Genomic DNA, 24,594 nt, shown 5'->3' on the forward strand with positions numbered 1-24,594 from the left:
TTGGTAGTTTGTTGAGGGAATTGTTATTTATGGTGTAGTCGTGATCTTTGGGTGAGTTAGGCTGAGTTCACACGGGCGAGATTTCCGCGCGGGTGCAATGCGGTAGGTGAACGTATTGCACCCGCACTGAATCCTGACCCATTCATTTCTATGGGGCTGTGCACATGAGCGATTTTTTTCACGCATCACTTCTGCAATGCTTTAAAATCGCAGCATGCTCTATATTCTGCGTTTGTAACGCAGGACAGGCCCCATAGAAATGAATGGGGCTGAGTGAAAATCGCAAGCATCCGCAAGCAAGTGCGGATGCGGTGCGATTTTCACTCATGGTTGCTAGGTGACAGTCTATTCACTGTATTATTTTCCCTTATAACATGGTTATAAGGGAAAATAATAGCATTCTGAATACAGAATGCTTAGTACAAGGTCAATTGAGGGTTAAAAAAAAATAAAAGAAATTAACTCACCTTGTCCTCTTCATCGCGCAGTTCCCGGTCTCTTCTGATGAGCTGTCGGCTAAAGGACCTTTGGTGATGTCAGATCACATGCTCCAATCACATGGTACATCACCACGGTGATGTACCATGTGATTGGAGCATGTGATCTGACGTCACCAAAGGTCCTTTAGCCGACAGCTCATCAGAAGAGACCGGGAACTGCGCGATGAAGAGGACAAGGTGAGTTAATTTCTTTTATTTTTTTTTAACCCTCAATTGACCTTGTACTAAGCATTCTGTATTCAGAATGCTATTATTTTCCCTTATAACCATGTTATAAGGGAAAATAATACAATCTACACTACAACTAACCCAAACCTGAACTTCTGTGAAGAAGTTCGGGTCTGGGTACCACAGTCGGTTTTTATCACGCGAGTGCAAAACACATTGCACCCGCGTGATAAAAACTGAACATCGGAACGCAATCGCAGTCAAAACTGACTGCAATTGCGTACCTAATCGCGCGGGTTTGCCGCAATACACCGGGACGCATCCGGACCTAATCCGGACACGCCCGTGTGAACCCAGCCTTAGTTCTCCTGTCACTCCAAATCCTGTGAAGCACTTTTACATGGTGACCTAGTCCCGGGTGACTGACATGACAGTTGAGCAAGTGGTGTCAGTGGATTATTTGCCCAGAGCTTGGCCAGATGATTCCCCTTATTGGTGCATCTGTCCCTTTTCCACGATATTGACTTCTCAGCTTTTGTGGTCTTTTATATCCCTTTCTGCTCCAAGCAATAGATAGTCATATTATTGTGACTGCCTTACAAGATTACCATGTGCATAATGAAGGACCTAACTTCTCAAGGAGTAGTATGAGATAATACAAGGTCCTTGCTTATTTAAGCGATTAGCAGAACCAAAATCAAAATCTGTCAGTTCTATGAATTCTTACGAGATTGGGTGGGTAATGGAAGAGGAGTTTGTGAAGTATGAGGATTCTGCTTTATTGGAAACGAGGGAGGCACAGAATGTATACAATAAGTAATTACAACAGCAGAAATATGATTAAAGAAGTTGTTCAGGAGGGAAGCATACTTAACCATGTCACGCTGCTAGGTTCCAGCTCCTTCAGTCCCCGCTGTGTTTGCTGCAGCCGAGGACTACTCGCCACCACAGGGATGTATCCCCCAAGTCAATTAATCTTGCATACATTATTCCTGTCTACTAAGGCTACACCCATCCAAACAGTGATGGGCAATTTACTTCCATATAATTTACAATATCCTGGTTCTCTGCATATCCCAAAACACTGGAGGAGAACCAAGAAGATGTAGGTGAGGGTTCCACAATTATCACTCAGCGAGGCACATAGACTTTCCAACTTAAATTTGTTACAGAGTTATAAAACACCTAAATTTCTATTTGATATTCGGCTCAGATCTATCTATAAGTATACCAATGTGGGGCTGGAATGCTGTATATGGGGTGGTCATGTCTGTAGCAGATATTACTAATTCAGTATATTCAGTAGATGTAAACTGCCCATCACTGGCTGGATGAATTTAGCCCTTAACCCACTGCTTGTGTTACAGGTATATTATTGTGACATTTGATTCTATGTGTATTTTAGGACTATAATTGATAGGTTAGGCCATATTGCAGTACATGTTCATGTGGGGATCTGCAACATTATTTTGGGTCAGGATCAGGCTTTCTGACATTTTCGCAGCATTTTAATTGGTTTTAAACTTTTTGCTGTTCTTTGTGTATCATTTGTATATGATTCATTATTGATATATTAAAAATGTTTTGCTATTTTTGATAAACTGAGGTGCAGTCTGTTTTATGTGGGAATGCTGTGTGTGTGTATTACATAGTCTTTTCATGTTTTGGAGCACTTATTGAACAGAATTGGAATGGTATTTCCTTTCCTTGCTGGTTATGGCAAGGAAACTAACCAAAAACATCATGTCTGAAATTATCATTGCTTATAAAAAATTATTAGCCACAATTTAAAAAGGTTGTCTGGAAACAACCGCACTTGTGAACAAGCTAATCTAGCCAGGACAAACTGCAGCAAGACAACAATTTTGGCTGCTGCAGAGGAAATGTAGTAATACATGGGGGTCATTTGGATGAATCTCACCCATGGAGTAGCAAGGACGGCTTTTAAGCCCACTAGCACGGCAGTCGTTTGTACAGTTTGGCTCTCTATTTGATTCAGATAGTGGTCCCACCTCTATGATGTCAATATGTCTTACTAAGGACAAAGATAAAAGTTGACTTCATGAAACAACCTTTTAAATGCCATTTAGTAAAGTTCAGTAGAGTATGTTGAAAACGGGTTGTGTGCACAAAGGAATGATATATACATTAAATGCAATAAAAACTAGTAAATATATATATATAAAAAAAAAAAGTAAGTTCATTTCAGGTCTGTAAATTGCATGTTGAGTGTTGATACAGGAAACTAAGCTGACCAGGCGAGAAAAATAGAAAGAGGGAATACTTACAGTATTGACTTTACGCATTTCCTTCTGAAACTCTTCCCACTCTTTATCCAAGTGGTCTTTAGGAGCATCGACTTTCCTAACCTTAAAAGCAACATAATCAGTCACTAGATCAAATCTTCATCTTTAAATATATGTTATGTTCAATATATGTTATATATTATACATACTATATATGTTTGCTATGTGGCTGATGATTCAGCTGCTTGGTGGTCAAGTTGGCAAGAACTTAAAAATAATAGTGAAGGCTCTGTTATGGTGGCATTGAAGTAAAGGCACAATTTACACTGGACCTATGATTGAGCTGATTATTGGGAACAAATATTCATACAAACGCTTCTTCCTGATAATTTGCCCATGTAAAGGTGCTGCTGATCATCTTGTTTATCGGGTTAATTTATTGTTTATGCAGGCACCTATGGTAACTTATTGTTAAAGGGCAGCAGATTGTGCTGTGTAAACAGTGATCTGCTGCCCAGTCGCCATCGATGGTCCCCAAGGCGTGGATGTGATTGCTGCATTTTTCAATGCACTATAACAAGCAGGAAATTTTGGGGAAGGAACGGTTCCTTTGCAATAATTGCCTGCTCAGTTGGCATGTGTTAATGCACCTTTTGGGGAGATGTACAGAATAAAAAATTAGCCAAAAGCATGAGTTCAACTTTTAGTTAGTTTGCCTATCCCATAAAAGCAGCATGGTATGTAAATGCCTGGGTTACTTCAGCAATAGATTCTTAGAAAACCTTACTGCAATATCTGGACCAGAGTTAAAGCACATTACTACTTACTTTTAACTGTCAACCTCAAGTAATATATAGCATTGCCCCATACAGCTAATTTCAGCTTTACGGCAGCGTAATCTGATTTATTTCAAAGAATACTGCAGCAAATTTTAGTACCTCATATAACACATGCTAGGCTAACAGGCCTCCTCCATCAGAAAAGATGTGTCTTGTGAAATACTCCCTATGCTGGGTTCATGATCTTATTGTGGCAACGAAAAGAGCACTGCATAAGGCCCCTTCCAGATGAGCGGGTGTCATGCTGCGGATTCGCAACGCAGCACCCAGCCTGAACTCCCAGCACTGCTGGGGTCACATTGCATATTTATTTATGATCCTATGTAACCTTTAGAAGTCTGAAATGATAACACTGACATAATGCTGTTAGTGTTATCCAATACATAGCAGAACTGTAAGGGTTACATAGCATCATAAATAAATATAATGCTATGTGACCTCGGCAGTGCTGGAAGTTCAAGCCAGGTGCTGCGCTGCGAGTCCGCAACTGACATCAGCTCATCTGAAAGGGGCCTAAGGAAGAATGAACACTTACCTTTGCATCAACGTCTGGGTCATCAAAGAATCCCTCAGGTAAGGCTTCTGCTGTATTCTCTTTCCTACATAGCAAAAACACACCAATTAGTTGAATCAATTAGTTGACAAACACTGGTATTTTTAACCCCTTAACGCTCGTTGACGAGTATACACGTCATGAACCATAGCTCTTTTGCGCTACATGACGTGTATACCCGTCATGGCTAGAAACGGTCACAATTTTTTACTATATAGTGGTAGCGCTCTGATGACAGCTGTCACGGACCGCTAAGTATCACAGCTAGCCGGCCTGGTAGCTGTGAGAGCACACCCGTCGGCGATCGCTGTGATTGGTCCATGAGACTTCACGGACCAATCAGCGCAATTGTTATTAGTGCGCACGTTTTGAGGGGGGGTGGGCTGTAACGGAGACTGCAGCGGTGCTCCGACAGCCACCCGAAGTATATTGCAGAGCTGTGTGCTCTGATCGGTCCCGCCAATGCACCGATCAGAGCAGAAAGGCCGAGGCAAAGGCATCGAGGATCGCTACTCATGCCACACTGTAGATGCGAACCTGTCGCCATGGTGACCGCATTAGCTACCAGTCACAGTTTGCCAACCCAGGACCAATCAAGATGGTCCTAGGTTGGCCAATCAGAGGACAGGATTCTTGGTAGGTGACTTCACCCCCTCTGATCACCTCAGTTCTCTCAGATCAGAGAGGGTTATTGTCACTCAGAGCTCCTGTCAAGTTGCACAATCACTATACACTTCTCATCCACCCATTACTTTCCAGTGAACCCCATCCTATAATTTTTTTTTCAGAGCAGATATTTTTTTTTTTCAGAGCAGATATTTTTTTTTACCCATTTAGTGGCCGTTTAGTTTTATAACTGTTAGCGGCCCTGACCCAGTCGCACCCAGAACTACATATTTTCTAGAGGCCCTCCTTCCCGTTGACATCCACATATAAAATATTTCAGTACCATTCGAAAAAAATAAATATACTGTTTTATCTTCTACAGTTACTGGACTGTTTACTAAAATTCAAATATGGCACATGGCAGGCGGTTTACTGCAGAGCAGGTGTATGCTATGATTTGTTCAGACACTGAGTCTGCAAGTGAAGGTGACATGAATTTTATTGCATCATCTTCAAATGAATCTGATGAACCCCCAAGAAGGCGCCAAAGGGTTGATGATCAGTCAAGTGCACCTACTTGGGCACCCCCAGATAACTATGTGGCCCAGGTACCCAACTTTACTGCTGATGCGGGTACACATGTTAATACGACTGGGTTTAGAGAAATTGATTTTTTCAAGCTTTTCTTTACTGATAATTTAATTTCATTGATGGTTGTACAAACCAATTCGTACGCAAACCAATTTATTGCCATGAATCCTACAACATTTCATGCCCCGAAATGGACCCCTACCGACGCTGGGGAGATGCGTACATTTTGGGGCATTGTATTAAGTATGGGCCTGGTAAAAAAAACATCTATAAGAGCATACTGGAGTACAGACATACTTTACCACAATCCAATGTATCGTGCAGCCATGTCTAGAATGAGATTTGAAGCCATAATGAAATACCAGATGCCCACCCCAAGATGATCCCAATTTTGATAGATTGTATAAATTAAGGCCCATAATCACCCATTTCAATTCTATGTTTGCAGAACTATATACCCCTGATAAACATATTGTTGTTGACGAATCCCTAGTGAACTTCAAAGGAAGGCTGCATTTTTGACAGTACTTGCCAAACAAGAGGGCAAGATATGGCATCAAGCTGTATAAATTGTGTGAAAGTGAAACTGGCTACACACATCGCTTTAAAATATATGAGGGGAAGGATTCTAAAATAGAACCCCCAGAATGTCCCCCTACCCTTGGAATAAGCGGAAAAATTGTATGGGATTTGGTTCACCCATTGCTGGATCAAGGATACCACCTGTACCTTGACAACTTTTATTCCAATATATCACTTTTTAAGTGCCTTGCTAACAGAAGTACGGTGGCATGTGGTACAATAAGAAAGAACCAAAAAGGCCTCCCAAAAACGCTGCTGGGGCAAATGCTTAGGGTGGGAGAGAGCAGAGCACTTTGTAACGAAAATATATTGTGTGTTAAATATAAAGACAAAAGAGATGTACTTATGTTAACCACAATACATTGTGACATCAGCACCCTTGTGCCTGTTAGAGGTACTGGCACTGAAACCCCTAAACCAGTGTGCACTCAAGAATATAATAAATTTATGGGTGGGGTAGACCTGTCAGACCAGGTACTCAAACCCTACAGTGCCATGCGAAAATCCAGGATATGGTATAAAACACTTGTGGTGCACCTTACACAGGTTGCATTATATAATGCATTTGTGCTTTACAGAAATGCTGGCCAAGAGGGAACTTTTCTTGAATTTCAAGAAAATGTAATAAAGGCCCTCATATATTGGGACCGGAAGGAGGCAGGCCCCAGTACCACTTCTACATGTGCGGCAACAAGGATAGTGCCAGGACAGAAATTTCTCCCACTGCTAAAAAGAGCAAGCCGCTAAAACGTTGCCGTGTGTTACAAAAATGGTATAAGAAAGGAAACCAGCTATCAATGTGAAACATGTCCATCAAAACCTGTCCTTTGTATGAAAAGATGCTTCAAAATTTACCATACTACTTTTGATGTATAATTTTATACTTTTACTTTCATGAAACCCTTTTTATCCTTTCCTATTGCCCAATGAGAATTTTCTATTTTAGAAAACATCTTAGTCCACCTTCTCTAAATTATTCCAACTAAATTTACTGTAAAAATTATAAGGAAACTAAAAACCCACTATACTTCTAGATGAGTAGTTTCCAAAATGTGGTCACTTATTGAGGGTTTCCACTGTAGGAGTACCTCAGGATCTATTTAAGGCTCCATTCACACGTCCGCAAGTGTTTTGCGGATCCACAGATCTGCAAAACACGGACATCGGCGTTGTGCGTTCCACAATTTGCGGACCGCACATCGCCAGCACTATATAGAAAAGGACATGTTCTATTTATTTCAGGAATGCAATTGTGGACCCAGAAGTGCGGATCCATAATTGCGGACCCGGTGGGACATAGTCTGTCCCCATTGAAATTAATGGGTCCGCAATTCCGTTCCGCAAAATGCGGAACAGAATTGCGGCCGTGTAAATGGAGCCTGCTCCAAAATGCGGAATAGAATTGCGGACGTGTGAATGGAGCCTGCTCCATTCACACGTCCGCAATTCTGTTCTGCATCTTGCGGAACGGAAATGCGCACCCATTAATTTCAATGGGGACAGACGATGTCCCGCCCGGGTCCGCAATTGCGGATCCGCATTTCTGGGTCCGCAATCGCGTTCCCGAAATAAATAGAACATAGAAAGGCATTTTCTATATAGCGGCGGCGATGTGTGGTCCGCAAATTGCGGAACGCACATCGCCGATGTCCATGTTTTGCGGCTCCGCAAAACACTTGCGGACGTGTGAATGGAGCCTAAATGAAACATTCCAGCAACATCTGTCCTCCAAAAAGAATATGGCACTCCTTCCCTTCTGAACCCTGCCTTACGCCCATACATCAGTTTTTGAGCACATATTGGGTGTTGCCATATTCAGTGGAAAATTGGTAAAACGAATTGGGGTGCATTTTGTCCTGTTACCCCTTGTGAAAGTAAAAAATGTGAGTGTAAAGCAACTTTTTCTGGAAAAAAATTTTTTTTTCATTTTCAGAGCCAAGTGTTTCCTAATTCTGTGAAACGCCTGATGGGTCAAAGTGCGCAATGCACACCTTGAAATACTCCTTGACCAGTCTAGTTTCCAAAATGGGGTCACTTTTAGGGAGTTTCTACTCTAGGGGTGCATCAGGGGGGCTTCATATGGGACATGGTGTAAATAAACCAGTCCAGCAAAATCTGCCTTCCAAAAACCATATGGCGCACCTTTCCCTCTACGCCCTACTGTGTGGCCGTACAGTAGTTTACGGCCACATATGGGGTGTTTCTGTAAACGGCAGAGTCAGGGCAATAAAGATACAGTCTTGCTTGGCTGTTAACCCTTGCTTTGTTAGTGGAAAAAATTGGTTAAAAGGGAAAATTTGGCAAAAAAAATTAAATTCTCAAATTTCATCCCCATTTGCCAATAACTCTTGTGCAACACCTAAAGGGTTAACGACGTATGTAAAATCAGTTTTGAATACCTTGAGGGGTGTAGTTTCTTAGATGGGGTCACTTTTAGGGAGTTTCTACTCTAGGGGTGCATTAGGGGGGCTTCAAATGGGACATGGTGTAAATAAACCAGTCCAGCAAAATCTGCCTTCTAAAAACCAAACGGTGCACCTTTCACTCTACGCCCCGCTGTGTGGCCGTACAGAAGTTTACGACCACATATGGGGTGTTTCTGTAAACGGCAGAGTCAGGGCAATAAAGATACAGTCTTGTTTGGCTGTTTACCCTTGCTATGTTAGTGGAAAAAAATGGGTTAAAATGGAAAATTTAGCTAAAAAAAAAAAAGAAATTCTCAAATTTCATCCCCATTTGCCAATAACTCTTGTGCAACACCTAAAGGGTTAACAGAGTTTGTAAAATCGGTTTTGAATACCTTTGGGTGGTTTCTATTATGTAAGCCTTGCAAAGTGACTTCAGACCTGTAGTTGTCCCTAAAAATTGGGTTTTTGAAAACTTCTGAAAAATTTCAAGATTTGCTTCTAAACTTCTAAGCCTTGTAAGGCTAGTTTCACACTATCGTTCGGCTGTCCGCTCGTGAGCTCCGTTTGAAGGGGCTCACGAGCGGACCCGAACACTTCCGTCCAGCCCTGATGCAGTCTGAATGGATGTGGATCCGCTCAGACTGCATCAGTCTGGCGGCGTTCAGCCTCCGCTCCGCTCAGCAGGCGGACACCTGAACGCTGCTTGCAGCGTTCGGGTGTACGCCTGGCCGTGCGGAGGTGTGCGGATCCGTCCAGACTTACAATGTAAGTCAATGGGGACGGATCCATCTGAAGACGCCACAATATGGCTCAATCTTCAAACGGATCCGTCCCCCCATTGACTTTCAATGTAAAAAGTCTGGACGGATCCGCTCAGGCTAATTTCACACTTAGCTTTTTTTTGCCAATATAATGCAGACGGATCCGTTCTGAACGGAACCACCGTCTGCATTAATATGATCGGATCCGTTCAGAACGGATCCGATCGAACGCTAGTGTGAAAGTAGCCTAACATCCCCAAAAAATAAAATATCATTCCCAAAATGATCCGAAACATGAAGTAGACATATGGGGAATGTAAAGTCATCACAATTTTTGGGGGTATTACTATGTATTACAGAAGTAGAGAAACTGAAACTTTGAAATTTGCTAATTTTTGCAATTTTTTGGTAAATTTGGTATTATTTTGTGCAAAAAAATATATATTTTTTTTTTACTTCATTTTGCCAGTGTCATGAAGTACAATATGTGACGAAAAAACAATCTCAGAACGGCCTGGATAAGTCAAAGCGTTTTAAAGTTATCAGCACTTAAAGTGACACTGGTCAGATTTGCAAAAAATGGCCTGGTCCTTAAGGTGAAATAAGGCTGTGTACTTAAGGGGTTAAAGGTTGTCCACTTTTGTTTATATTGATGACCTGTTCTCAGGATAAGTCATCAATATCAGATCGACAGGGGGCTGACTGATCACCTGTTTGTAGAGAAAGCAAAGCTCCTACAAGCAATGTGCCCTCCTCTCTGTTTACCTGCTCGCCATCGATCGTGCAGCAGCGAGCAGGTGTAATTACAGTTCCTCCGCCCTATTTACTAAAAATAGAATGGCTTCTTCCTAGATCTGATATTCTGATCAATATAAAAAGTGGACAACCACTTTAAGGCTGGTTTCACACGGGAAAAGGTGCAGGTGCGTTGTGGGAACACGCACAATTTTTCTGCGTGAGTGCAAAACATTGTAATGCGTTCTGTACGCACGTGAGAAAAATCGTCATGTTTGGTACCCAAACCCGAACTTCTTCACAGAAGTTCGGGTTTGGGTTAGGTATTCTGTAGATTGTATTATTTTACCTTATAACACGGTTATAAGGGAAAATAATAGCATTCTTATTACAGAATGCATAGTACAATAGGGCTGGAGGGGTTAAAAAAGGAGAATTTTTTTTTTAACTCACCTTAATCCACTTGATCGCGCAGCCGGCATCTCTTCGGTCGTCTTCTTTGCTGTGCACAGGAATAGGACCTTTGATGACGTCACTGTGCTCATCACATGGTTCATCACCATGTTGAGGGGCCATGTGATTGGATCATGTGATGTGACGTCACCACAGGTCCTTAGCCGGCAGCTCAACATTACAGAAGACGACAGAGATTCGCAACTACAAGATCAAGTGGACTCCGAGTAAATTTTTATTTTTAACCCCTCAATCACTATTTTACTTTGCATTCTGTATTCAGAATGCTATTATTTTCCCTTATAACCATGTTATAAGGGAAAATAATACAGATCGGGTCCCCAGCCCGATCGTCACCTAGCAACCATGCGTGAAAATCGCACTTGTTTGCGATTTTCACTAGGCCCCATTCACTTCTATGGGGCCTGCGTTGCGTGAAAAACGCTGAATACAGAGAATTCTGCGATTTTCACGCAACGCACAAGTGATGCGTGAAAATCACTGCTCATGTGCATAGCCCCACAGAAATGAATGGGTCAGGATTCAGTGCGGGTGCCATACGTTCACCTCACACAATGCACCCGCACAGAATTCTCGCCTGTGTGAAAGGGGCCTATATGTAATGAGCGCTTTATTTTAGAATTACCATTGTATTATTGAAAGATTATTCTTCGAACCTTTCTATTATGTTTCACTGATGCTGGGTCAAACAAATTTGACATTTAGTTTACACACAGCTGTAAGATGAATTCATGCTACATTCAGTATAGAAATGAACATGAAGTACTTAAATATATTTTGATCAAAATCACTTATGCACATCCTTTACAAGGTGACCTCTTTTGGATAGAAACCAAATCTATATACTTTTCTCTATACCAATGTGCCTCTGATTGATTCAGGAAAAAAAAGACTCCACATTTGCTGGATTTGTTCTGGTATCCCCTCCTGTGCCAGCAGGCCTCAGATGAATGCAGGGGGAGCAGGCTACAGCTACAGTATATACACCACACTGTTTTAATCAGCACAAATATGACTTTTTGAAATTACATGTAAGAAATCCTTTAACAATTCCTTACTCTGTCGGATTTTGGCGCATGCACAGTTGGATTTCAGGTACACTGAACATAGGCGCGCAATTGTGGTACCTTCCGAGTGCAGCGCAGAACTTCATATGGATCTTTACCACCTGTAACTCAGTTTTTATTGAAATATGACACATAAGGAAATATATAAGGAAACATCTAGGACATAACCTATGATGTCTGATAAATGTATTCAGTAATATGTATGGTACATTATATGTAGATTAATTTATTATATGTGATGGTATTGTTTTTTACACTTCCTACTTAGTGGCACACTTTGTATTGTGATTTCACTGCTCGAGAAAGACCAGAGGTGGTCGAAACGTTGCTGTTATGCTGCCGGTCTAAATAAAGTAACCTGATTTTTCTATTCAACTGGTGAGTGCTGCAGATTTCTATATATTTTCTATATATCAGATTCCTACACAGTCATCTTTCCTGGCACAAAATCATCCCCCCAACAAACATGCCAGAAGTCTGCCTCCTGCAAATACACCACTAACTTCCCAGAAAACCCAGCAAGTCAAATGAACACCACCTCGTAAAATACTAAGTTTTTATGTAGTTAATGTAGGCCATTATGTAGTATATAGACAAATTGTGGCATAAGTACCATTTTGACCAGATTAGCTTTGCCTATAATAGAAAGCACAATTTACACCAAATAGCTACCTTCTTTTCCAGGAGGGGGATAACATTAAGAATAAGAAAATCTAAAAGGCAGAACTGAAATCTTTATACCCAGATACTTAAATATAGAGACCACTTGTAAAGTAAGAGATTGCATTAACACAGATGGAGGCAGCAAGTTTTGTCCCAACTAACTGTCAAGCCTATATGAAATCTACAGTAGGAGACAATCAGATGTAAAGGTAACATATCATCTGCATATAATACAATACACTCATCCACAGACTAGTCGAGCCAGGTGCTCCATGGCCAGGGGGAAAAAAAAAAGGAGTGGGGGACAACGCTGTTGAGTGCCCCAACTCAAAGCAAAAGGTTCAAAAAAGCATGCCATCTGTTCATATTCTGGCCATAGGTTGATCATAATGCAGTTGGAACCAAGCCATATAATGAGACTCAAATACCATACGCTCAATTACTGCTCATAAAAACGTCCACTTGATGCTGTCGAAAGCTTTTAAAGCGTTGAGTGAAAAAACTGTCCTATATACCACAAAAGTAGGCCGCATTTGGAGGTTTGGAAACAGGCATCATGTATTAATAGCTGTGGACTTTCTGGGCACTAAACTGGTCTGGGCCCTCCATACAAACCCCACATTAAAGGCAAAAAACTCCTGCATTTCTGTCATTATACAATCCTGTGAGTGAAGTATTTGAAGCCAAAAAGGTTTTTATTTCCACAGACACCATCCCATCAATTTATTAACATGTACCCTCACTGAGCTGAACTCAAAGAGGGAGTGATACTCCCTAATCAGAGATACTCCTTGATAAATATTCTACCTGTTAAACGTATGGGAGTAAAGAAATATTATCAACAGTCAGGTGTATCCTAGAGCCATATGATCGTAAATAACAAGACAACTGCTGCCAGGATTGCACATCCTCCAGAGATAACACAGATCAATCTCATTAAGAAGTTTTGCTATAGTTGTGCGAGATGAACCCACAGGAGTACTCAGATAATGAAACTTAACTACAGATGAATTTAAGTACCTCCTGAAATCACCCAACACTAAAACAGGAACGACATGTACGGTAATTAAGTCACCACAACCTTTCTCATGACCTCTCCTGAATAGGGGGGAGGAATATAGAACAATCAGAATAAGCTGAACAGGACATAACACACACGATTATACAAAAGTATTTCTCTCCCCCCTTGACTTTTTTGTATTTTGGTGCTTCACAACCTGGAATGAACATGGATTGTTTGAGGATTTACATCATTTATCATAATTTACAGAACATGCCCACACCTTTGAAGATTTTTTTATTTATTTTTTATTGTGAAGCAAACAATAAGACAAAATAACAGAAAAAGTCAATGTGCATAACTATTCACCCCCCTAAAGTCAATATTTTGTAGAGTCACCTTTTGCGGCAATCACAGCTCCAAGTTGCTTTTTGGATGAGCCACATCTTACCACTGGGATTTTTGCCCATTCCTCCAGCTCCTTTAAGTTGGATGGTTTGCGCTTATGAACAGCAATCTTTAACCGCCTCCGGACCGGCTAACGCAGGATCGCGTTCCGGAGGCGGCTGTCTCAGGCAGGCTAACGCGAGATTACGCTCACAGCCGGCCCGCGCATGCGCATCACGGGCCGGCAAAAGTTAGGAGTATTTCATCAACAGCCGGCCAGCCAATGATCATTACTGGCAGGCTGACTATTTTCAAAAAAACGAATCAGAAGCCAGTTAACACTTTATATTTATAAATATAAGGTGTTAAATGGCTGCTGTGCTTCTCTGCTGGTCCTTTTTGTCGGTTGGTTCCAGCAGAGGAGCACAGTTTACAGTGAGTACACCAAACAGCACACTTAGCCCCCAGATCACCCCCCATCACCCCAATTAACCCCTTGATCGCCCCTGTCAATCACCTAGTGAAAGGGAAAAAAGTGATCAGTGTAAACTGTCACTTTTTTTTTTCCTCTGGTATTGCAGTTAGGTTTTAGGATAGTTTAGGCCCCTTGGTTAGGTAGTTAGCCATCGTTTAGCGCCCAGCCCACTGCACCGCAGTCACTGATTTGCTGATTAGCGTTTCGCTAATCAGCATTTGTACTTTTATAGTATTTGTAAGTGATCAAAACTGATCACAGTCAGATCTATAATAGCATTAGTGTCACTTTAGTTCGCCCTCCACCCAAAACACAGTGTTTGCCAAATCAGGCCTGATCGGTCGCCCACACGTGCGTTCACCCACACCCGCCCACGCTGCAGTGAAAAAAAATATATATATTTTTTGATCACTGCACAATCACTTTACAACCGCTGCGGCGCAAAAAAAATAAAAATCAGTTTTGATATTTTTTAATCAATCACAGCGGCTTCCAGTACTTCGCTAGCCTCCCATTTGTAAGACAGGCTTGCTTTTTTTTCTTGGGTAGTCTCAGGGAATACCCCCTAAATTTAGTAGTCCAAATGTCAAATAAGGGGTATTCTTCTGTAGAGGCCTACAGGCTTCTGACCCAGTCGGATGAGGAATGGGAACCCTCATCTGACTAATCCAGCGGGTCAGAATATGAACCTGTAGAAAGCAGTGGCAGTCTGACCCAAAGCTCAGACAAGGAGGTTGAGGTCCCTGACACCACAGGTTGCGCATGATCCACTTCAAGGGCAGCAGAGTGGGGCTGGCGCTGTCTGATTACATGGTGAGGCATACACCAGCAGCGCAGCCCACCCTGGACCTAGTACCAGCACTGCCGTACAACATGGTGAAGTGACGAGCACCAGAAGGGCAGCTGAAGCTGGTACGGTGGCACGTGCAGTAGTTACCCCGTCGTAGCCACCGCACAGACAGGCCCGTAGAGTCCCTGAGGTGCTGGCAAACCCTGATTGGCAGTCCCCAACTTCAGCAGCACCATTAGTTCCCCCTTTCATCGCCCAGTCTGGAGTTCAAGTTGAGACAGCTCAGATCAGTTCGGCACTGGGATTTTTTTTAGCTGTTCTTGACTGCAGAGCTTTTGGACATAGTCATGGCAGAAACAAATCGGTATGACACTCAATTTTTGTGGTCGTGGCAACCAAGAGAATGCACCCCATCCCACCTGAGACTACCCTGCCCCTAAGCGGTTAGAGTTATGCCGCAACCGCGCCGTAGTAGGGACACCTGAAAGAGGGCATCCCCTTTAAGAGTAGTGGATAGTAAGGGTGGGTGGGGAAAACGCTGTAACGACGTACAGTGTGAGAGGGACGCTGGCTGTTGAAGTAGGCAGCCATGCCCCTCCCACAAATACAGGCCAATAAATCGGCCTTACACTTGTGGTCGTGGCAACCAAGAGAATGCACCACGTCCCACCTGAGACTACCCTGCCCCTAAGCGGTTAGAGTTATGCCGCAACCGCGCCGTAGTAGGGACACCTGAAATAGGGCAAAAAACATACTGAGTAGCAGGAGTAATTATTACAGCATAGATCACAAAACCAGACTTTGGAAAGCCATTGACATCTTAGTTTTGGGGTAAGGTATATAGCGGCTAAAAACACGAGGTGTGCCAACGACCCAACTTCTGGATGGCATGCGCTGGTACCTGATTCTTGTAGGCTGTGGATGCTGCACCTATACGAATAGATGTCCTGAGATCGTAGCTAGGTCGCCGCCCAAACTGGCAACTGAGGAGCGTATGTGAGACATGAACTGGTGAGAAGCGAGCGGTACCACCCCGAATGGCAATAGTGGACTATCTGGCCTGAACCTGCAGCTGATGAAGAACTCTGACAGGGCACCATCGATGAGACATAGGAAACTAGGACGTTGGGACTGGGGGACCTGTCTGCGAGGTCTTGGATGTCCTCAGCAGCAGCACGTAACCCTCGGGACCCTGGACCAACTGGCTGACTGTGAGAAACCATAGAAGGCTAAATCAACAGCGGATTTAAGCACCAGGCTGGGCAAAACCCCGAAAGGTTCCTATCCAGAATGTCAGATAGGTTAAGAAAAGCAGTCCAGTAACAGCTTGTCTGCGTACTTGGCCTCCTGGTCCACATCTGCTCAAACCCCTCAACGTAGCTTTGACAGCATGCACAGAGAACGCCGATGCCCATTCAGGATGACTGACAGAGAGGAAATGCTGCACCCCCGACAAGTACGACTTCACCGTGTTGTGGGACAGCTTGAGCTCAGAGTGGCAGTAGCCAATGAAGGCAAGGATGTATTCAACAAAACTGGACTCCCTTTGAGGGCATATTCCCTAAAACCTGCAAATGCCCTCCACCCAGTGCGATACGCCCTAGTTGTATACGGCGAAAGAGGCTTGGCTAGTAAGGAGTGGCCGTCTCTAGGCGACCATTTAAACCAGTATTAGTGACTCGTGAAGGGGGACGGTAGCGCCCACAACATCCGCCTATGGCGTGACCTGCGAAAAGGGAGAAAATGATGATTACACTTACCGGTAATCGGATTTTCCTGACCCCACGACAGCACCCTAGAGAGATGGCTCCGCCCCAGGACAGGAAACCTGCAGCATAAAAAGGTGGAGCCGCTCTCCCACCTCAGTGAGTTTCCAGAGCATGAGAGGGACTCCCCTTTACGTTAGTTTAACTTTTACATTATATATATATATATATATATATATATTTTTTTTTTTTTTTGCAACACCTGTGAACACACAGACTTACACCAATAGGGAGGGAATAAAGAGGTGCTGTCGTGGGGTCAGAAAAATCCGATTACCGGTAAGTGTAATCATCATTTTTCCCCTCCCCCACGACAGCACCTTAGAGAGAGATTTCAGAGATCATCCTCAGGGTGGGTGACAGAACCCTAGACCTTAGTGCCAAAGAGAAGGTCCGAAATAGAGTCAAGCTGAAGCCTATAGTGCTTATAAAAGGTGGACGGAGAAGACCAGGTGGCCGCCCGACAGATCTGTTCAATAGATACACTGGCCCTCTCTGCCCAAGAAGTTGAGTGAGCCCTCGCAGAAATAGGGGGAGACACACCAGCTACTGAATACGCCAAGGATATAGCTTCTCTGATCCACCGGGCAATAGAAGCCTTAGAGGCGGTATCACCTTTTCTAGCCCCACCGAACAGAACAAATAAGGCAGAGGACTTCCTCCAGTCTTTAGTCACCTCCAGGTACTGCAAAATACACCTCTTGACATCCAGAGAATGCAGCTCTTTCTCTCTGTCATCTTTTGGTTCTGAAAAGAAAGCTGGGAGAACTACCTCCTGAGCCCTATTAATCCTAGAAGGAACCTTCGGCATAAAACCAGGATCTGGTCTGAGAACCACTCTATCCTCTCTGATGGACATAAAAGGGGGGTTAATAGAGAGGGCCTGAATCTCCCCAACCCTTCTGGCTGATGTTAAAGCTACCAGCAAAACTAGCTTAAGGGAAAGTACTTTAACCAAGCAAGAGGCTAAAGGTTCAAAGGGATGTTTGGTAAGGGCGTTAAGCACTAAGTTAAGGTCCCAGGGAGGAAATCTAGGGCCTGCTACTGGCGTAATCCTATCCACTGCCTTAAAAAACCTAACCACCCAAGGGTCCATGGCTAAACTTCTTCTCCCCAGAACCGATAAAGCTGACACCTGCACTTTTAGCGTACTTTTTGCCAACCTGAGGGACAATCCTCTCTGTAAAAAATCCAACACCTGAACTACAGAAAAATCTAACGGCCAGGAAACCCCTTCTGCGCCTATAAAGGGCAGGAACTTCCTCCATACTCGTGCATAGATAACATTCGTCACCTCCTTCCTACTTTTCATCAAAGTGGAAATGACCTCCTCAGAGAATCCCTGACTAGCTAAAAATGACCTCTCAAATTCCATGCCAAAAGATGTAGAGACCCTACTTTTGGATGGAACACTGGACCCTGAGATAATAGGTCTGGAATTCCTGGCAGGATCCACGGATCTGAAACGGACATTGCTCTCAACAGGGAAAACCACGCCCTCTTCGGCCAGAAGGGGGCTATCAGGATTACCCTTGCCCCTTCGTACCTGATCTTCCTTATTACTAGTGGAATCAACTGAAGCGGGGGGAAAGGCATAGCCTAGCAGTAAATCCCATCTCTGGAGGAAGGCGTCCACCCCAGATGGGCACTCCTCTGGACTGAGGGAGAAACAATTCTGTACCTTTCTGTTTTCTCTTGTGGCGAACATGTCTACTGAAGGCAGACCCCATAATCTTACTATCTGGGAGAAAATTTCTGGATTCAGAGACCACTCTCCCTGACGTAATCTGTGGCGACTCAGGAAGTCCGCTCGAGAATTCTCGACCCCTCTGATATGAATGGCCGAGAGATGAAGCACTCTCCCTTCTATCTCCTCGAAAATCCATCTCGTCTCCTTCAGTAAAGAATCTGACCTGGTCCCTCCTTGACGATTGAGATATGAGACCACTGTCTGATTGTCGGACATCACTCTCACATGCCTGTTCTGGATCATAGGAAGTACTGCTCTCAAGGCCAGCAAAACCGCCCTCAGCTCCTTTCGATTTGACGAAAACCGTCTCTGACCCTGGGACCACTCTCCCTGAAAAATCTGATCCTCCACGTGAGCCCCCCAACCCCAGGGGCTGGCATCCGTAGTAACCACCGGTTCCGGAAAGGACCAGGGAAGTCCCTGGTTCTGATTTTTTACCTCCTTCCACCAATCTAGGGATGAAAGGGTCACTTCTGATAAGCTCATCACTGACTCCAGGGATGCCCCTGCCTGTCTTGTGGCAGTCAAGATCTCTCCCTGTAACTGGCGGGAATGTCGTTGAGCCCACTGGACTGCTGGCATGCAGGAAGTTAAAACTCCTAACAGGGACATAGCTTTTCTTATGGACAGGGTCTGTTCTAACTGAACCCTCTGAACTACTCCCTGAACCCCGGCTACCTTCTCCTCTGAGAGGAAAGTTTTTTCCAGCCTGGAATTTAAAACCAGACCCAGAAAAACCTGGCTCGTTGAAGGCTCCCACCTGGACTTTTGGATATTCAACAGCCAGCCCAAAGACTGAAGAACCTCCATAACCCGATCCAGAGACCTGGCACACTCCTCCCGAGACTGGGCCACCGCCAGAAAGTCGTCCAGGTAAGGTAAAAACGTGATGTTCTCCCTTCTGATGAAGGAAGCCATCTCCGCCACTACCTTGGTAAAGATCCGAGGTGCCATGGAGAGGCCAAAGGGAAGAGCCTGGAACTGATAGTGAAGAAGTCCCACCTCGGTTCTCACCGCCACCCGGAGGAATCTCTGGTGATCTGGATGAATCGGAATATGATGTTAAGCATCTTTTAAATCAAGGACCGCCATATGGCAGCCTGGAGACAAAAGATATATCGCTGACCTGATGGATTCCATCTTGAATTTTCTGGCCTTCAGGAATCTGTTCAGATATCTGAGATTTATTATAGTCCGATACGACCCATCCGGTTTCTTCACTAAAAACAGGGTGGAATAAAAACCCTTCCCTAGCTCTGACTCTGGGACAGGAATCAACACCTTCTTGCTTATCAGTTTTTTTATTTCTTGCAGCATAATGAGAGAAAACCTCGAAATCACAAATCTTTCTGCGGGACAACTCAAGAACTCCAATCTTAAACCCTCCCGCAGAAGACTTATCAACCATTTCCCTGCCATCTTTTCCCAAGCAGGAAGAAAGAACTTTAATCTTCCTCCTACTGGGATCATGGCGTCATTGCTTTCCTTGTTTTCCCGCACAGGCTGTGGCTGATCCAAACAAAAAACCCTTATTTCCTGATCTAGGCCTTGCTCCCTGCTCTCTGTCCCCCGTCTGCTTCTTATTCTGGAACCTTGTCGGGGTCCGAAAGGGCCGTTTATATTGCCTGAATTGTGTAAAAGATTCCTGGGGAAACTTCTTCCTATCTGCCGCTTTCTCGAGTAAGGAGTCAAGTTCCGACCCGAAAAGAAACTGGCCATCACAGGGAATGCTACATAGCCAGCTTGGATGGCAAATCTCCCCCTTTCCAATTCTTAAGCCACAAAGCACGTCACGCAGAATTGGACAGGGATGCGGTTATTGCCTCCAGCCTCACCGAGTCCACCGCGGCATCCGCAATAAAATCCGCAGCTTTCTGGAAGGTCGGTATAGAAGCTAATAACTGCTCCTTAGGGCATTTCTCCCTAATCTGCCCCTCTAGCCTCTCCAACCACAGTGACATAGACCTTGCAACAACAGTGGCAGCTATACTAGGCCTGAAAGCAGCCGCAGAAGACTCCCATGCATTCTTAAGGGAGGAATCTATTCTTTTATCTAAGGGGTCCTTTAAGAATCCCATGTCCTCAAAGGGCAGTGAGGATTTTTTTTTAGAGATCTTGGAAATGGCTACATCTAGTTTCGGGGCCTTGTCCCAAGATGTAGATGCTTCTTCCTCAAATGGATACTTCCGTTTAAAGGTCTTAGAAATGAACGGCTTTTTATCCGTTTTTTTCCATTCCTTTTCTATCACCGCTGAAATAGACCTATGGACAGGGAAACACCTACGCTTTCTTTCCCTAAGTCCCTCAAACACGACATCCTCTACCGATCTATCCTCTCTGGTATCCTCCAACTCCAAGGTAGATCGGATAACTTTTAACAATTTGTCCGTATCTTCCGCTGGAAATAGGAACTTTCCTTCTCTTATATTATCCTCAGAAGAAAAGGAATCATTAGAGTCCTCATTCCCGGAGAGAGAATCGCTATCTTCCGATTCCACATCGGACTCCTGCCTCACTGTTCTTCTTCTCTTCCTACTTCTCAGGGAATTTGTAACTTCAGACATGATAGACTTAAGGTCTTTCAAAAGACTTGGAGTCTCCTCAATGCACTGCTGACAAAGCTTTTTAGCGTAAGAAGACGACAACGGGCACTTGCAGATAGGGCATTCTTTGTTCTTTTTCTTTGCCGCCACCTTCTTAGGCACAGTCTAAGAAAAAAGGAACATACCCAAATCTGAGGAACAGTCTAGACCCTCTAAGGACCGAGAATAGGACAATACCGGTGGCAGGATCTCCACATCCACACTTTCAGACCTCCTCTCTTCCTCCATAGTGAGGGCAAAAAACCTGCACTGATACAAACAATGCCCAAGTTACATACTGCCACCAAAGTATTCCTCTCACCTGAGAGACACACAGCTCCTGCAGACCCACCACGCCAAGATAGTACTGGAACCCTCTGGTCCACTTTCTGGCCTCTGAACTTCAGATACCGGCGTCCAGAACACCCCAGCTTCTCATACCTGCCTGGAGCCGATTTAAAATTGCCGGGATGTTGAACTTCCGGTCACCTGACCGGAAGCGCACGGCCGTGGAACGCATGGCACTTCCTGTTTCAGACGCCGCGTCTACATCCGGCGGCGTCCCGGCAAGTCTGCAGAACCACCGAGGCCTCCTGGCCCCCTTCCAGCCGCTAGTGCTGTCCTCCTCGCCTGAGGGACCGGCACCTTCTGCCCTGTGATCCGGGATCTAGACACCGGAACTTTGCCCCCGACACCTGTGGGGAATAATCGGACAGGTACCATACGCCGCCCCAACCCTCCGGCTTCTACCGGGACTTCCAGGTCGGGATGACACTGCAGGCTCCCGTACCAGGACAGGAAACCTCACTGAGGTGGGAGAGCGGCTCCACCTTTTTATGCTGCAGGTTTCCTGTCCTGGGGTGGAGCAATCTCTCTAAGGTGCTGTCGTGGGGGAGGGGAAAATTAGCCCTTGATAAAGCATCAGCTGCCACATTTTGAGAACCTGGCACATGCGTACTACTAACACAAAAATGATGTCGCAAGGAGAGTTGAACTAGACGTCTCAAGAGACAGATGACATTAGACGACTTAGACAACCCATTGGTTAAGATATCTACCACTGCAGCGTTGTCGGTTACAAACAAAACAGTGCGATGTACCCAGCTGCTGCCCCAAACATGGGCGGCCACCACAATGGGGTACAGCTCGAAAAGTGCTGGGGTTTGCAGGAAACCTGGGATTTGTCTCACCTCAGCAGGCCACTCCCCTGCGACCAAGTGGGTGCCAAAATAGCAGCAAAACCTGAGCTAGCAGGTCTCTTGGGGGAGACCGGGACACCTAACTGGGAAAACAGCTCAACAATCTCCCCAGCCCTAAGGGGGCTGACCCTGACCTCTAGATAAGCAGGAAGTAATGAATAACAAATTCAGAGCGTACCTTATATTCTAAAACCCAATGTAGGCCTGAGCCAACTGATCAAAGAGCCACGGGCTGCTCCTAGAACAGAAAGTGAGTTTGATGGAAAAGTAGTATCGGACCTTCCACTTATCAATAGAAGAATACCTCATGCCCACTTCCTCTGAAGGAATGAGGGAGTTAAGACTAGGGACGTGGGAACCATGTGGGGCTGACAGGTCGATGACAAGTCTCTCCTTCTTGCTAAACTTACCTGTGACCACCCTATCGGAACTAACTCTCCACCGCTGAAAGGGGGGCACTTCAAAAAGACCGATCAAAACCCTTCTCCAACTCGAACAGACACCCAGAAAGTAACACCCAGAGGGTGACCATGCACTTACCTGCTCAGAATACCTACGGACTGACAACCGCAGAACGGTAGTAACAGCACGACCTGGACGTGAGACGGTGCATAAGACACAAACCAAGCTTCCTCCCCCCTCCCCGACGTGTACCCCTACTACCTTGCCGATAAGCCAAATTTCAGGATGTAACTTGAGACAAGGTTTGGACCTAGAAACAAAACAATTAAGGCATCAACACTGGATTGTGCACATGTCGTGAGGAAACCCTGCGAATGTGTTAAACGTGAATGATGGAACAAGAGCAGCAGCCTCCGCTAGGATTGCTCACACGGACCAGGCCTGTAGACCATGCGGTACTCTGTAACCCGCTCTTCCCCGGAGACCTTGCTTCGCCAACTATGATTTCCCTTTTCTTCTTTTTTTTTTTTTTTTTTTAAAACCCGTCCCTACTAAACCAGACCCAACACACCCGTCTAAGATCCCTGGTAATCACCTGCATGGATTCAATAACACCCTGTAGCTAAATAACCCCCTGGGAAACCTTATGTACGGGCAGCAGAAGGAAGCCAGCCACCGCCTATGAGCTGTTCCCCCTGACCGAGCCTAGTTCTCCCAGCCACGATCCCTGCCTAACTAATGGCACGGCGGGCCGTGCCAGACTTTATTGAAGACAAGGAGCGGGGACATGCTGTCCCTTGTACTTTTACGCAATTGCTGCACGGGGAGCTCGCGCTGCTCCATGGCAGAATGCAAAATGTGCGGGCAGCATTATTATCTTTTTTTTTTTTTTTTTTTTATGAAATCAACCCTTTGCAAATGAAAATAAATCACTTGCATGGACTCCTAACACCCTGTATCTAAATAACCCCCTGGGAAACCTTATGTACGGCTGGCAGAAGGAAGGCAGCAACCATCTATAACGTGCTCACCCTAACCAAGCTTAGTTCTCCCACCCCTGAAACCTGCCTAACTAAACGGCATGGCGGCCTGTGCCAGACTTTATTAAACACCAAGCTTGTGACTTCTCTCTCCTCCCCCCCCCCCCCCCCCGACATGTACCCCTAGTACCTTGCTGATAAGCCACAAATCAGGGTGTAGCCGAGACAAGTTAGGACCTAGAAGCAAAACAATCAAGGCATTAACCCTGGATTGTGCATTCGTCGTAAAGAACCACGCAAACAAGTTTTTTCATAAATTTTTTACCATTAACTCTTGCCAATAAGAATTGCCTAACCTGGGGGGAAAGCTACCACCGCAAGCTGCGCCTACTAAGCCCCTGTACTGGCTTGACACTGAGACGAGTGATCCTCGGCTCCTGACCAGCAATCCCAGCTAGAATTTACTACGGTGGACCAGGTCTGTAGACCGTGCAGTACTCTGTAACACACCCCTCCCCGGAGAACTAGTACTCACTTGTATGGACTAATTAATCCCCCGTGCCTAAATGACCCTCTTGGCGACCTTGTGTGCAGCCGGCAGAAGGAAGGTAACCACCGGCTATGACCTGCTCCCCCTGAACGGCCTGGTTCTCTCATCCCTGATCCCTGCCTCACTAACGGCACGGCGGCCCGTGCCAGACTTTAACGAAGATAAGGCACAGGGCCACGGTGTCCCCTGTGTCCCTACATGATAACCGCGTGGGAAGCCGCGCAGCACCGTGGCAGAGTGCACCAGTGCGGAGGAACCCCCATCAGCCAGGGGCCGACCCACCGCCGGCTGGACACCTGTACCGCGTGGGGAGCCGCGCAACTCCCTGGCACCATGAACCGGGCCAGGGGGAGTCCTTCATACACCGTGGCCCCCGCCCCCCATCAGCAAAATTTGTGTGCCGCGTGGGGAGCTCATGCTGCTCCCTGGCAGAGTGCACCAGTGCGGGGGTGCCCCCCCATCAGCCAGGGGCCGACCCACCGCCGGCTGGTCACTTCTGCCGCGTGGGGAGCAGTGCAGC

The 24,594-nt window shown here is 45.2% G+C and overlaps 1 protein-coding gene across 2 annotated transcripts in view; it reads right to left on the reverse strand.

Annotated features, from left to right (window-relative positions):
* ZNF830 (zinc finger protein 830) overlaps window positions 1-24,594 on the reverse strand; it is a 265,393-nt gene that overhangs the window by 92,542 nt on the left and 148,257 nt on the right. For both annotated transcript variants that reach the window (XM_044293923.1, XM_044293924.1), the window contains exons 7-8: window positions 4,289-4,352; window positions 2,957-3,037 (exon numbers count right to left, since the gene is read on the reverse strand). In XM_044293923.1, coding sequence (XP_044149858.1) covers window positions 2,957-3,037; window positions 4,289-4,352 — 145 coding nt within the window. The remainder of the gene's footprint in view (window positions 1-2,956; window positions 3,038-4,288; window positions 4,353-24,594) is intronic.

The sequence above is a fragment of the Bufo gargarizans genome, chromosome 5 (assembly GCF_014858855.1).
Source record: "Bufo gargarizans isolate SCDJY-AF-19 chromosome 5, ASM1485885v1, whole genome shotgun sequence".
Lineage (NCBI taxonomy): Eukaryota > Metazoa > Chordata > Amphibia > Anura > Bufonidae > Bufo > Bufo gargarizans.